The sequence below is a fragment of the Canis aureus genome, chromosome 5 (genome assembly GCF_053574225.1).
Source record: "Canis aureus isolate CA01 chromosome 5, VMU_Caureus_v.1.0, whole genome shotgun sequence".
Classification (NCBI taxonomy): Eukaryota; Metazoa; Chordata; class Mammalia; order Carnivora; family Canidae; genus Canis; species Canis aureus.
Genome location: NC_135615.1, coordinates 60,664,141 through 60,680,279, shown reverse-complemented (window position 1 = coordinate 60,680,279; position 16,139 = coordinate 60,664,141). Strand labels below are relative to the sequence as shown.

General features: G+C 46.7%; 1 protein-coding gene across 2 annotated transcripts in view; it reads left to right on the top strand.

The window, feature by feature from the left end:
- The window catches only part of GNAO1 (G protein subunit alpha o1), a 172,986-nt gene that overhangs the window by 78,369 nt on the left and 78,478 nt on the right, over positions 1-16,139 (top strand). For both annotated transcript variants that reach the window (XM_077898375.1, XM_077898374.1), the window contains exon 3: positions 12,298-12,439. In XM_077898375.1, the coding sequence (XP_077754501.1) occupies positions 12,298-12,439 (142 nt within the window). The remainder of the gene's footprint in view (positions 1-12,297; positions 12,440-16,139) is intronic.

Here is a 16,139-nt window from a genome sequence, read left to right as displayed (position 1 = left end):
CTCTGGGGACTTCTTTCGCCCTTTCCACTTGGGGTCATGATGCTTGTTAGTGGCCAAACTTCCTAAGAACCTGGCAGGTCTTCTGTCTCCAAGGCCAAGGTCCCAGGATTCAGACCAGCCAAACTGCTAAGAAGCAGAGCTCTAGAAGGCAGTGCTCTGAGCGTCACACCTGCCTAGAATGGGAGCTGGCATGTGCCCCCCACCCTCCCAGCACTGAGAGTCTTGGGAAAGGACAAGGTCCACATTACTTTCCAGATAATGGCAGCAGAGTCTCTGTACTGAAATCACAAGTCCTGGCCTTGCCCCTGGCTCCGTCTGGTGACAATTGGCAGCTGACATCATTGCTTCTGGCCTGAGTTACCCCTTATTAAAAATGGCATCTTTATAACAGATTTCTGCAAGTCACTGTCAACAGGACATATCCCTTGTTTTGTACCAGTCATTCCCCTGGGCGACTGATTTGTTTAATACTGTTATTTTAAAGACCCTTCTATTCTGTTATTCTTAGACTATCAAGTCTTAAATATCATATTAATTACTAAAGGATCTTACCTACTTTTTAAATAAATTTTCACAAACCATACAACTCCATTTCACCATTAAATAGCTGGATTTTAAATTGGATCTTTCTTCTCTTCTTTTCAAATCACTGAAAGATCCCATTTGTGCTCACACGCTTCACTTGAGCCCAGCCTATAAGGCCGGGGGTCACCCAGCCTCTGGCTTATTCTGTGCAGGTTTTGTAGCTTTCTGCCCTTATTAGGAGAAATTCGCTCATGGTCAGGCAGCCTCCCCAGCAGCTGACTTTGAAGCTGGGAAGAGCTAGCTTCCATCTACAAGCAACCCAAGAGTCCACTGATGGTCCAATGACTCAGGCCCCACTCAGATGAAGGGACACCAAGCAGCCAGTGACAACTGCTGCATGATGCAGAGGCACACGGTGTGATTCCATTTCGGGAAAGACCGTGTACATACGGACTCTCTGATAAAAGGACTGAAATACACACTAACATGTGGATGGTGCTTCCCTCCAGGTGGTGGGATGATGGCTGATTTTTTTTCTTCTTTTTTGCTTAGCTGTGTAAGTTGGAATCCATAAGTGTTCCAACAACAGGCCTTTCAGACAGAGCTGGAGAAGTTAGGGAAAGAGGAGGGAAAGCTATCATTTAAAGGCGATCCACACTTAGAAGAAAAAAAGAAAAAAAAAAAAGCAACAGTAGAAATCACAATGGTTTTGGGAGGACACTACACTTTTTTATTTTATTTTGTTTTATTTTTTTAAAATATTTATTTATTTATCTATGATAGACAGGGAGAGAGAGAGGCAGAGACACTGGAGGAGGGAGAAGCAGGCTCCATGCTGGGAACCCGACGCGGGACTTGATCCTGGGACTCCAGGATTGTGCCCTGGGCCAAAGGCAGGCGCTAAACCGCTGAGCCACCCAGGGATCCCCGACTTTTTTATTTTAATAGGTTTTAATGCATATTATGAAAAAAATATAAGTTGTACAATAACCCCATGTGATCAGCTCCCTGCTGCCCTCTTTGACCTCATCTCCCCCTCCCCCCCCCCCCCCACTTTCCCTGGTACTTATTCCATTGTGGCCCCACTAACTCTTCACCATTCTTCTAACACAGAGGAGGGGGGCAGGGCCTTTACACTTGCTGTTCTCTCTACTCAAAATATTCTTCCTCACATATATGCAGGGTTCAGTTATCATCATTCAGGCCTCAGTTTCATATGCCACCTTCTTTCCTGGCTCCTAACTCCACCCTGCCAAACCCCATCCCTCTACCCTTCTTGTGTTCATCACTCTAAATATTATTTATTCAGTTATTTATTTTCTGTCTTCCCCAGCTACATGGTGAGTCCTTTGAAGTCAAGGTCTATGTCTGTCCTGTCCACCACTGTCTGCTGGGTGCTGTAGGGCTGGTACCTGGCATGAGTAGTCAGTTCTATGGATGAAAGGAAAAGGAAGTCATCACCTTCAGGAAAGCTCTGGCTCTGCCAGTTATGGAAGCTTAGACACAAGCGAAGCTTCTGACCCCCATCAGGGCCTCCGGGTCCCACTGCCTCTGCTCTGGGGAGAGGAACTCTGGGAAGTCAGAAATTGAGGTCTCAGCATATTACCTTGTAAGCACACAGGTCTCATCTCTGCCAGTGGTCTCTGAGCTGGTCATTCAAAACATGGATACCCTCCACCCATTCATCTAGGTCAAGACAAACTGCTGCTCTGGGTAGGAGGCAGACCCAAGGCCCCGGGAGACAAGACAAGTATTTTTTTTTTTTTAAGATTTTATTTATTTATTCATGAGAAACATGCAGAGAGAAGCAGAGACACAGGCAGAGGGAGAAGCAGGCTCCCCATAGGGAGTCTGATGTGGGACTCGATCCCAGGATCCTGGGATCGTGGCCTGAACTGAGGCAGACGTTCAACCACTGAGCCACCCACGGGTCCCGAGACAAGACTAGTTTAGTCCTGCTTTGGCACTGATCAGTCTGTGACTTCTACATAATACCAGCAGTTGGTAATAATGGGCCTGTGTGCCAGCTTCTCCTTGCACATTCTTTAACACTGCTGATGGCCCTGTGAGGGACAGTCATTATCCCTAATTTAAAGAGTAGAGACCCAAAAAAAAACGAAAGAAAGAAAAATAAAGAGTGGAGACCTGGGCCCACAGAGGTCGGCAACCTGCCCACAGTCCATGCTGTTAGCAAGTAGGAGAGTCAGGGAGTGTCTAGCTCCTAACAGGTGCTCAATATATACATTTATGGAATGAAGGAAGGAAGGAATGATGTCCTCTAGGGAACTGGAGCTGCTGCAGGGCTGGAAACACCCATCTCCCATCCACCTCTGGCCCTGCCCACACAGTACCTCCTGGACCACTGTTGACTGCTCCACTTAGTCCTCACTCTTGGTGGCACCCACAGAATCAGGGGCCAGGGTCTTTCCTGCAGTTCACACCCAACTTAAGCTTGATCCTTCTGTGAACAGTCAATGGGAGCTTCAACAGGGAAGAGAAGAGGTGGGGCCTCCTGCAGGACCTTCTCCTCTGCCTTTTGTTTCGGGTGCCTCCCCTCAAGCTGGCTGGCTCTTCCTGCTGGCTGGTGTTGTGACGTTTCCCACACTGGATTAGCTTGCATGTTTTCCAGGAGATTGGGTGGAACCGTCCCTGGGGAGGAAACATCAGACCTACACCCTCGCCAGATCCAGAGCAGCCTCCCGACTGGGATCTCTGGCTTCCAGTCCCACCTGCCAGCCCAGGAAGCTCCTTCCGTTCCTTTACAGCACGTTTCCCAGCACCCCGTGTGCCTGCTGGGCGCGGGTGGGGGACCTCTGGAAGACACGCAGAGACTGCATACAGAAGCGGCTCTCCAGAGAGCCGGTGTGGCATGTGCTGATTCCCTCTCCGGAGTCCTGTGTTGTTCTCTGTCCCTGCAGCCAGCTCGTGTGCAACTTTCCTTGCTGCCCCCAAGCCCATACTATAGGTCCTCCTCTCGTATCTCTTGCCCATGATATTTTTCTTCTTGGTGGCATTTATTCCAATTGTAATTTAATCAATCATTTGTGAAATTGCTTATTTGATACATACCTTCTGCAGTAGGAGTCAAGCTCTCTGGTGTCTGCCAGTTGACTCTTCTGTCCCCAGCACCTGACACCGTGCCTGGTACATAGTAGCTACCCAGACAATATGGGGAAAGTGCATTAGGGGACGAGTGAATGAATGAACCAGAGACGCTTACAAACTACCTTCAAAGAAGCCTCCAAATTATTAGGAGCTAGAGATTTTAAGATAGAAGAGGGAAAATCTTTCTGTTTTGCAATTGATAGATGTTTTTCTTGCCTGGTGTCACCCACTAACCTCCTACTTCAGGGGAGCACTACGGAAAGCAAGGAGCCTGTGGCACAATGGAGAACCTCCTGGAATTTTGTCCCTACTCCATCACAAGCTAACTGTATGCCTATAGGCAAATCTCTTCTCTGTAAGTCATAAGTTCCCACCTGGAAAATGACTATTTCTGTGTTGGCTCCAAGGAGGACCATTTCCCTATCCCAGGTAGAGGGCATCATGGCAAGAGCATGCCCCCTGGTATCAGATGGCCCCAGGGTTCATTTGACATTTAGGGAGCATCACTGGGAAACCGCTGCGCCCCTTTCATCTGCCATCCTCAGGGTGGTGGCATTTAACCTCACAGTCACAAGATGGCTGCCATGGCACCAGTGTTCACTTTCTCACATAACCACATATAGAGGCAAGAATCCAGGGGATGGCCGGGGGAGGGACAGCCAGGGGTAGAGGAACGGTGGAGTAGGGAGGCAGAAAAGCTGTTCTCTCTTTGAACCAAGAAGGAAAACCTTTTCTCAGAGGCAGGTCTAGCCACTTCCCCCTCAGTCTTACTTGAACTGGATCACATGGTCACTCTTAGCTGCAAGGGACGCAGGGAGAGGACCTCACCATGATAAGAAGGGAATGGCTTTTGGGTGACAGACCCTTCAGTTGGCCCTTGGCAGATACCACAATAGTTAGCTTTCTTGTTCTCAACACTCGCCTTATTGTCCAGAAGGAGAATACCAAGGAGGCAGGGACCAGGCCTCATGGGCTTCAGAGTCTGATGAGATCTTATATCCAGCTGAACCTAGGTGACACATGCCAGGAAATTCCTATTGATTAATGACTCTCCCCTTCTTACTCTAGACCCCTCTCCTGGCCAAAGTGGTCCCCTCTGTTAAACATGAAGTGTCTGCCTCCCACCAAAAAGTATGTGTTGTTCTTTCAAATAACAAATGCACATTTTTTTAGTGAAACAAAACAGACATGTAAAGAGAAAAAAAAAGTCACCAAATGCCACTGCCTTAAAGTGATTATTGATGATATTTTGTTAAGCATCCAGCCCTTCTCCCCCCTACTCCCTCCACACCCCTTCCTCCTACCAGCACCATCACACACAAATGTAGTTTTATAACAATGGCTGCGCAGGACACACCAGATACTCTAAGGGTGTTTTCATGTTACAATCCTGTCCAGGCTCCATGCAGTCTGATAGGTTCTATGGAGCTCCTAATTGCTGGTGTGTGTCATTAACTCACTGTTGGATTAAAAACGCATTCTGTGAATCCAGGGAAGTCGTTTCCCACCACTGCGAGGCAGGGGTGTGGCTCCAGGGCCATCTCCCTATTGCTGACCACATCTCCCTGATGACTGGGAACTGTTGTCAGTGGTAAGGTGCTCAGCACTGACCCTCACCTACAACAGTCAGCATATGAATCCCCAGCTGCAATTAGAAACACATAACATCCCTAAGCAGCCCCCAAATCAGGAAATTCAGCCTTTCAACCCACTGTTGCTTGGCTGATGTTCATTAGGCAAATGAGTAGCTTCTCTGCTCCAGTGCCAAGAAAGCCCCCTCTCCCTGCGTCCTTCTTTCTGTGGCTGTTGCTGTGGCTATCTCCTCCTGGCAAGCAGTGGTCCTCCCATGGCTTCCTGGCTTTCCTGCCCTGTGGCCCTGGGTTATGTCCTCTCCTCAAGAAGAGAGACATGGGACAGCCAGCAAACTGCACTCCCTGCCCCACTGCCATCCTGTCACCAAATACAACAACAATAATAACAGCGGGACCAATTGAGTGCTTACCATGCCCAGCGCTTCTCTTTACGTAGCACAACTGGTGAGGAGGGTTGGTACTACCAGGCCCATCTCTGTGGAAAGCTGAGGGAGCTGAAACACTAGGCAGCTAAAAAAATGACTCTGCTCCATAGCTCGAGTCTGGCTCCCAAAGCACCCCCTTAATCTGGATCCCCAATGGGACTATGGTGGAGAGCAGAGAGACAGTCCCAGTGCTGGAGAAAGGGAAGTGGAGGAGGGGCATTTAGTCCAGGCTGGAGATAGTGTGAAGATTATGCATTCTAGCCACCTAGGGCCCTCGAGTTTCTGAGCCTCCAGAAACTAGGAGGAAAAGTGTGTGTTGGTGCATTCATCACAATCTCAGAAGCATCTGTGATTCAAAGGAGGAGAATGGCTACTGGGGCAGATGATCCTCTACGGTCTCTTCCAGCTCCTGAGCCTGTGGTTCTGTGACCATATAAGGCCACTGTGCCCAGGGAGTCTCACTGCAGCTGAGTGCAATCCTGTGCTGAGAGGGGGAAGCAGAGAGCAAAGAAAGCCCTTGTCCAGGCCTCCTGTAAGGTCCCTAAGGCAGCAAAGATGAGGAGCCAAGGCAGGGGAGGCAAGGGGTCCCTCCTTGTTTGCCTCTTCCTAGGAATTTCAGACTTGCTCTGGTGGGCTTGGATTCATCCCGCCCCCATTCCATTTCTACTTGAGATCTCCTCCTTCAGTTGCATTGCCAGGTTTCCAGAGTCCAGCTGGTGGCTCCTGTCCAAAGTCAAACATTGAGGGCTACAGAGGCAGCCTTTGCCTGCTGGTTCTTCTGGTTTGGTAGCTTGGTCCACCCTTCAGAGTCCCTGAGCTTGTGGTGGGCACGATTGCAGCATCTAACCTGGCTTCCCTCTGCTACCCTGGCTCTGCAGGCGTAAGAAATCTGGTGGATTCCCACCCCAACATTCTCTCTCTCTCTCTCTCTCAGACACACACACACACAAACACACACACACACCTCTGTTAGTGAGCTCCTTGGGCAGGGGTGGGGCTTGTGTATCTGTCTAATCCTGGCTCACATAGTTATGTCCCACTTTCTCTGAGTACTGTCCAGAGCCCAGTGCTGTGCCAAATAATATGGAGAGGAAGAAGTGAGAAGGGTGAGATGTGGTACCTGGCCTCCAGGGGCAGGCAGGCTGGTGGTAAAAGTAATAGACAAGCCTAGCAGGAGATGATCTCTAATGATTGTCGTTAATCAAGGTGCAGAGCATGTTTGAGTCATGACTGTATTAATTGTAAGTGGCAGAAACACAAGTCAAATTAGCTTATGCAAAAATAAGAGGGAATTATTGGGCTCCTGTCACTCAGAAGCGTAAAGGAGGATTAGCTTCAGGTATGACTGGATCCAGTGGCTCAAATGATATCCCTGGGACTTTATTCTACACTTGGATGAAGATCAGTTTGTAGGGCTGCTGCAGTGTGATGCCAGAGATGCCACTGTCACTAAGGTGTCGCATGCAGCCTCACTCCTGCTTTACAAATCCTGGTGTTACCTCCCCAGGACTCAGACCTCAGCTGAGACCAGACTCCCCTGGGCTGCCTCTCCAACCCCTGACCAGGGGCACCTGGCTGGCTCAGTTGGTAAAGTATGTGCCTCTCAATCTCAGGGATGCAAGCTCAAGCCCCATGTTGGGCATAGAGCCTACTTTAAAAATACATACACACATACATACACCCTGACAAGACACCTCCTTTCTTTGCCCCACACTCCTGGGCTGATATCATAGGACATGTTCTGATACTCACTTTGTGTGTGAAATCTCTGGATCTTCTGGGAGCCTGGATATAGGATGTGTAGGTTTTTATTATACTTGGTTGACAGAAGAAGAGGTGAGCCCGAGAAAGACAGAGTAATCTGCTAATGTCTTCTCAGCCTAGGAGCAGAGCATGGGTCCCCAGTACACTTCACTTTTGTACTCTGCCTCAATGCTTGGACTGGACTGGATAGAAAACTGCCTGGAGGGTCTCAGCCTGGTGCCTGGGGTGGCACAAGATAAAGAAGCTTCATGTAAGGTTTGCAGAAATGATTCAATGTGGGAGAAACTTGCTCTAGTCCTGTTAGTTTTGTAACTTGTTCAGACTGGCTTATATTAGCTTAAAATTGGGCTTCCTGTTTCAGGGTAGAATTTTAAATTGGTCTCTACCAAGAAGTAGTGCTAACACTGGAAAAGTTGGACCATACAAAACAATATATAAAAAAAAAAAAAACAACAACAACAAAAGATACTGTTAGTAATCCCACCACTCAGGGGAAAACACTAAAATTTTTAAGAATCAATCCTTTTAGTATTACTTTCATGCCACCTTCCTCATCTTCTTTGCCCTCCACCAGCAATGATTTGAGTCATATATCCTTAAAAGTATCACTTAAGATCTTTATTTTCTATTTCCCCATCTTATCTGGAGAGGCAGAGTAGAGCAGTGGAAGGCTGACTCCTTAGGCTCAGGAGCCAGGCAGATGTGGGCAAGCCCAGTTCTATCCCTGGGTGTCATTGGTAAAGGACTTAACCCTTCAGGTCTTGAGTTTCTTATCTACGAGGAGCTATTGTGAGGAATAAATGCCAAGTGCCTGTCACATCATAAGTATATAATAAATGGTAGCTCTGAATAGTAATACCCACATTCTAAAGTCAGAATCCCCCGAACAGAACTTCCTTCATTGGTGGTGTAAAAGAAACAAAATAGAGATGCCTAGGCAGCTCAATAGTTGAGCATCTTTCTTTGGCTCAGGGCATGATCCTGGGGTCCTGGGATCGAGTCCCATAGGAGCCTCTCTGCAGGGAGCCTGCTTCTCTGCCTGTGTCTCTACCTCTGTCTCTCTGTGTCTTTCATAAATAAATAAGTAAAATCTTGAAAGAAAGAAAGAAGAAAGAAAGAAAGAAAGAAAGAAAGAAAGAAAGAAAGAAAGAAAGAAAGAAAGAAAGAAAGAAAGAAAAGAAAGAAAAAGAAAAAGGAAGGAAGGAAGGAAGGAAGGAAGGAAGGAAGGAAGGAAGGAAATAATAACAGCAGCTGATGTTTGAGGACTTACTATTTGTGTTAGGGTGGTATGATGAGTGATACTAATGGGTGTGAAAAATTAGAGTTCCAAACCCTAGTGGAGGCAGATCCTGAAGGCAGCCAAGGACCTAGAGAGTATTACCAGGAGAGTGGTAAGGCCTGCTGGTCCAGAACATAGAATGAGAAACTCATTGCACTGGTTTCTTGAGAGAGAGTATCATGAGGACTGACTAGTCCCAGCTGCACCTCTTAGGTTACCCAGCAAGTCCCACCCTTGGAGGGGTGTCTGGTTGTGGAGCCTGGGTAACAATTGGCTTTTTAAAAAAAAAAAAAAAAAAAAAGATTTTATTTATTTATTCATAGAGACACAGCTAGAGAGAGAGAGAGGCAGAGATACAGGCAGAGGGAGAAGCAGGCACCACGCAGGGAGCCCGATGCGGGACTCGATCCCAGGTCTCCAGGATCACGCCCTGGGCTGCAAGCGGCGCCAAACCGCTGCGCCACCAGGGCTGCCCACAATTGGCTTTTTTATATAGCTTTTAAGTTGTCTACAATTTACAGTATATATCTTAACTTACCATGCTTTACTTTTAAGTGCTTCATTTATCAGAATTTTTCAACAGTATATTTCTATTTTAGCCCTCCCATCCTTTGTGCTATAATTGCATATGTTTTAGTTTTACATATATTATAAATATCACAATGCCTTTTTTTTTTTAAGCCTTTTTCCTCTCTTTGCTTTAGTTTGGATAGTTTCCATTGTGTTCAAGGTCACTAACCTTCTATGAGTTAACCCCATACTGGGAAATTTTTATCTCAAATATTGTATTTTCATCTCTAGATATCCCATTCTGTTCTTTTTTGTGTCTTCCATTCTCTACTCATTATATTCATATTTTCCTTTAATTTCTTGAAAATATTTTAAATAGGTATTTTTAAAGTCTTTACTGTTAATTATATCATCTCTGTCACTCCTGAGTCTGCTTTTGTTAACTGGTTGTGGGTCACATTGGCTTCTTTGCATAGCCAGGAATTTTGTATTGGATGCTGGATATTAAAAATATCATATTGTTGAGTGTCTGATTTTGTTGTTGTCACTGAAAGTATTGAACTTTATTCTAATTAAGTTACTTAGGGGTCAGCTTGATTTTTTTTTTTTTTAAGGCTAATTTTTAAGCAGGGGCAGGTCTAAAGTAGCTTTAACTCTAGGGCCAGTTTCGCCCTACTGCTATGGCATGAGCCTTCTTAGGGTCTCTGCTGAGTGTCCTCAGTGTTCAGCAAGGACTCTCCACTCTGCCTAGGTCAGAACTTGCACATCTTCCAGCCTTGGATGAGCCCTGGGAAGTATTCTGCTTTTAAGCTCCCTGGTGTTTGCTCCTTGCTGAGCTCATGCGGTCTTACCTTATTCAGCTCAAGACCCAAGAAGATGCCTATTCATGCAAAGGGAGCTTCCTTTCTCTTTGTCTCTCTAGTTTTCTCTCCTGGAATCCCAGCCACCTCAGCCTTCCTGAACTTGGATCTTTGCCTCATCAACTTAATAAGACTTCTGCACTCTGCCTAGGCTCTCTGAGCCTGCGCTGAGGGCTGGTAAATGCCTCCAGGGGAAAGCCGAGGCCATCACAGAACTCCCCATTATTTGTTTCCCTTTGTCTCCAGGATCACAGTCCTATATGGTCTCTGAAACTGCTTGTTTCATATATTTTCTCCAATTTTCTAGTTGTTTACAGTGGGACCTAGCAACTTCTTTAAGATCCCTCTAGGGTAGTGCACCAATGATCCAGACTGGGTGTATACTCCCTCTGGAAACTTGCACAGAAATAGATGTAGGGGTAAAGAAGCCCATGAAGTCATGGGTCATTCTGATCTGCTTCTTAGAGAAACCCCAGATAAAGACCTAACACCAGTATCAAGTCAGATTTTACAAAAAGAATTATTAGTGTCCATCCACTGGTGGATGGATAAATAAGATGTGGTATATCCATACAATGAATATAATTTGGCAATAAAAGGAAATGGAGTACTGAAAGTTTCTGTGACATAATGAATCTTGGGTACCCGGGTGACAGGTGGTTGAGTGTCTGCCTTTGGTGCAGGGAGTGATCCCGGAGTCCTAGGATCGAATCCTCCATCAGGCTCCCTGTGGAGAGCCTGCTTCTCCCTCTATGTCTCTGCCTCTCTTTCTGTGTCTCTCATGAATAAATAAGTAAAATCTTAAAAAAAAAAAAAAGCATGATGAATCTTGAAACATGATGCTAAGTGAAATAAGCTAGTTATAAAAGACCACTTATTGTATGATACCATTTATTTATGTCCAGAATAGGCAAATCTATAGAAACAGAATACAGCTTTGCGGTTGCTTACTGGGCATGGGGGTGAGGAGTGACTGCTATAGGTAGTAGGTTTCTTTTGGGGGAAGGGACAAAATGTTCTAAAATTAGACTGCAAGTGATCATTGCCCAAGCCCACGAATGGACTAAAAAACTTGATCGCACACTTTAAATGGGTGGATTGTACAGAATGTGAATTATATCTCAGTAAAACTGTTTTTTAAAAAAAGAACTGTGAGCAATTTCCTTCTGTACTGAGAGTAATGAAGGGATGGAAAGCAATGGAAAGCGCTGTGGGGGGTTGGAAGAGAAGTCTCAGCTCTTAGATGGATGTATGTTCATATTGTAAGTAATATTCAACCCTGAACTGAAAAATGTGACCAGTGAGGAGTTTGCACAGTTTTCTTGGGGGAGATGGTGTCTACTGTCAGATGTTAGTCTTTGAATCCACTCACTCTTTCTTAATTGCTCCAACCATAAGAGAATTCTTGCCAAATTTTGGTTTTTTCATCTCTTCCCCGCCTTCTCTCCTGTTGGGAACCTGGTTGGCAGTGAGCACGTGTTGAGTGGCTACTATCTGCAGGGAGATGGGACATTAGGGCACGTCTGGCCTTACCCCTGAGCTCAGAGGAACCTGAGAACAGGAGGGCAGAGAGTGTCATGTGGCCTCTGGGAACTGTGATGTCAGCTTTGTCATGTCACTGTTCAGAGCCACCAGAATAAGGTTGACGTGGTAGTCAAATCCTAGCCAAGGACAGAAGAGTAGACACATGCCTTCTGTTGAGTCTTCTACTGTCAAAGATGAAGAAGATTCATTTTAAGTGAGTCCTCTTACATGTAAGCACTGTGGATTTTCTGCAAAAGAAAAATCATTACTCACTTGCAGGTTCCTGCAGGGGTCTTCATCAGTGTAATTCTACGTGGAAACTTAGGTTAAGACCATGAGCTTTGCTTAAAAATACTAACCGCTAACACTTACTGAGTGCTTACTGTGTGTTCCTCCTGTTCTAAGCATTTTCAAGTATAACTAGCACCTTGTTGCCTGATACTTCTTTTGCTATATATAAGTAGTATAAAAGACTATATTTCTTTTTGCCACTATTCTGTTTTTCTGCTTAATTCTCAGTAATTCAGGTAAACTCCTCTTTCAGATGTTATGGTACTAGTGCAGCAGCTGAGGGATTGAGCATCCAGGTTAGACACAGCCCTAGGCCAGCTGAGCCAAGAGGTTGGCCCCAGGGGTATCACATGCCTGGTGTTCCTTGGTACCAAGTGAGGACAGTGCACTCATCAGATGTGGTGTGTGTGGTTTCTCTCTAGGATCATTCACGAAGATGGCTTCTCTGGAGAAGACGTGAAACAGTACAAGCCTGTTGTCTACAGCAACACTATCCAGTCCCTGGCAGCCATCGTCCGGGCCATGGACACTTTGGGCATTGAATATGGTGACAAGGAGAGAAAGGTAGGCCATTGTGCCCATGGGCACTGCAAGGAGAGGTCCTGTGCTCTTTATAGTGTCGACTCTCTTACAGGAACCAGAAGAGACTGTTGTCTATGAAAGAGAAGTCTAGTCACCAACCTAAACCAGTGTACCAGTCAGCCTGGCAAATCCAGTCAAACAGAGGCTTAGGTGATAAGCATACCTCCAAAGCAAAGTCACCAACAAAGACAGCAGCCACAAAATGTGGGATTTATCTTGCATGTGACAAAGGATTACTGATGTCCTAAATTGGGACTCCCACAGCACTGTACAAGTACTTGCCCTTGAGTAGTTAACTTGAGCAGAAAAAGTATTTCTCAAACCAAGCGAGCACTAACTGAGCACCATCTCCCCTTTTTAGCAGAGCTTTCCTTCCCTTCTTGGGGGAGTGGGTATCCATTTGAATTTGACTCTTTCCTCCTTTACACCAAGGGATGTGTCCCAGGTGAGTCTGAGGACCTAAGGTGCTCTCCTTCCTGCGAGAAGTTGATATTCTAGGACAGGGACTATTTTACCTCTTTTTTTTTAGGTTTTCTTTAAATTCCAGTTAGTTAACATACACTGTAATATTAACTTAAGGTGTACAGTTTAGTGATTCAGCACTTACATACAAGGGACTGTTTTTCAGTTGAGTTCCCAGGTGTTTGATAAGTGATGAATGGAATAAGTGTATAAAAGCCTGTTATTTGCAAACATTTGCATTAACTGTAAGACTAAAGCATCTACAGCTATGCTTGGCAAAGCTAAATAAAAGAGCAAGAGAAAGAAGGAAAAACATCCTTAGAGAGTTCTATCCAGAAGTAGCTCTTTGTAGGACTGTGAATCCCAGCAATCCTTTCCCTGCGTCCTGGAGGGAAGAGAAAGGGAGCACATGGGGAGGTCTTTGAGCGCCTGGGCCCTGCATTGGAGTCTTTGGATAGAGAGAATTAATCTCTGAATACTGTGTGATTCAGTTGTGCGTTCTATACATATCCTTTATATTTGCTAAAAGAATCAGCTCCCTCACAGAGGAAAACGATCCTTGCCTCTGGGTCTGATAAGTGATCTATGACAAATAGGTTTAAATGTAAAATTCAATATTTTATGCACAAAATTCTAATTCCATGGGGCAGAGTCATCCTGTCATCCTGCCTCGGCTCCTCCTCCACAGGGGGATTTGTTGACTGCGGGTGTGTCTGAGGCCAGCCTGGGCCAGAGAAGCCCGGTGCTGGCCGGAGGGCCAGGGTCCCATCCACTGCTCCTCTGGGAGGTGGAGTCCACCAGCTGATTTCACAGAGGAAGCGCTTCTGCTTCTGCCAGCCCGGGGAGGGGGGACCAGCTTCGGTTCGGTCATAGAGCCAAGGACTGTGGAAAGAGGGGCACTCCTGGTTCTTTAGTCTTATTTCCATGAAGTATAAATTGACAGCTTTCAGCGTACCAGGCAGTGTGCTGACTGCTAGGGATTCAGAAATGGACACAGTGGGAGTGGTACCCTGAGAAACCAGGCATCCAGCACATGCCTTACTGAGGTCATCAGCATTAGCCAAGATGGTTACAGGGCTCCATTCATTTTAATAATGATGGCCACAGTGGTAATAGGATCATTTACTGACCACCCCCCTCTCTGCCAAGCACTATATTAAGCATTTTACATATGTTAACTCATTTTAATGAACTCATGCTTTAAAGCCCAGAGCAGGAAACACTTGGTGTGATCTTTAGACCAGGACAGGCCACAGGCCTCTTGGCCAGAAAGTGTAAGGTACCTGATTCTGTTACCCAAATGATAGGTTCCATACAAAAGGCACATGTGTCCACAGCACATACCCTACATACTTGCACACACACATACATACACGGCCTGTGAGGTGTATGTGTGGTCACTGTCATGCCTGCCTCCTAACCAGCTTTTCCTTTCCAAAAACTTCCTGCCCTGATTAAAACCCAGAAAAGTCACTATGACTTTGGAATCCTTTTCTTCAATTCTGAAAGCACTACTTATTCCTGTGGGATTTCCCCCTCCCCCTGCCCCCTCACCCATTTGATTATCCTATATAGAGAGGTAGTTGCTTGGGAATTGCTGAGAATAAGACATATCAAGGACTGTGCTGGGGGCCTCTGGGGCCTCTTTGGCTGTTCCTCTTCTGTGAGGTTTCCCTGTCAAGACAGTCATCGAGTAGGAGGGCAGGGAAAGTGTCAAGGCAGAGGGGATCAGGAACAGAGTGGAGACACCCAGGAGAGTCCACTGGACACAGTAGCATTGGAGCCCAGTCCTGTTACAGTGGGCTGCACCATGGCAGATGGCTGACCCATCCCCAGCAGCACAGGCTCCTCAGGCACAATCCTTCTGGCTGACAAAGGCCTCCAAGCCCTGGGGCACCTCCTCCCTCTGTTAGATCACCTGTGAGGAGCAGAAAAGAGAAGTTGACCCAAGACTCAGGCCAAAGTGAGCCAGACCTCTGGGAAAGGTATTTTCTAGAAGCGCACTGGTATGGATTTGCAGTCTGGGTAGCTGAGTGTAGGGACTATAAATCAGGGTGGGGGCGTGGGGAGAGCTGTTTCAGACTGAAGTTTCCCCTGGACCTGGAAGGGTCATCAGGGATGAAACTTGGCTATGAGAAGGAGCCAGCTATGGGAGCAGAAGGGGACAAAGGTTCCAGACAAACACCAAGGCCCTGAGAGAAGAGTGAGGCTGACATGTTGGGAGAGAGAAAGCCTGAACTACACCCTGGGAGAGGGGTGAGGCCCTGGGGTACTGGATGCCTTCCAATCAGGTCTACCTACAGCCGGCCAAGTGGTGCCCAGATGCCTTGACCCCAGGGCTGGTTCTCCAATCTCTTTCCTCTCTCAGGGCCCAGGGGTGGCCCAATTGGAGGATCTGCTGTTTGGATGTTGTAGGAACTGCCCCATGCAGAGCAGACCCAAACTTGTATTTTGGCCTCAAAAGACCTCCTTCACTCTCTTGGCTTCTCCCCTAATCCATCATGAAATATCTAGAGGAAGACAGCCCCACATCCAGAGCCTACTTGGGCCAGCCAGCTTTGCAGTCTCCATACAAAGAAGCATCTAGAAGTTTCCTTGCTGTATCTCATTAGAACAGGTGTCCCTGACTTCTCCTGGCAGGTGGCTCATCACCCACCCTGGTCCCCCAGTGTAGGGAGGAGTAACTGGTTTCTCCTTCAGCCTCCCTGTGCATGAGCCTAAGCCTGAAAAAGCTGCTACACGGGGCAAGCAGCAGGGATCTCCTTACATCAGTCCACACCCCATGCCCCAGCCACACCAGGCCGCAGACCCCCTACCCAAAGACACCACACATTCCCATTCCTCCAGGTCTTGGCTCAGGCTGTATTCTCTGCCTCCAATGCCTTTCTCTCCTTCTCTTCCTTCTGATATTCCTTCTATTAAGTGACACCCAGCCTAGCTCCTTTCTCTTCCATGAAGGTTTTCTTCTCCATCTTCTTGACAACAAAACTCCGCTCAAGGCTTTCTCTCCATTGAGAGCTTACTCATGTACTGGTATGAAAATTGGTTATGTTACTCTTTTCTTAGAGCAGTGACCCTTGCACTCTAGGGTGATCAAAACCATTTGAGCAGCTAATGAAAGGAATGAGCCTCCTCTCCAGAACAATGCACACATGCACACATCTGGGAAATTTGCATACAATTTGAGGAGGCTCTGGCACTCATAAAGCCCACCAGTGGA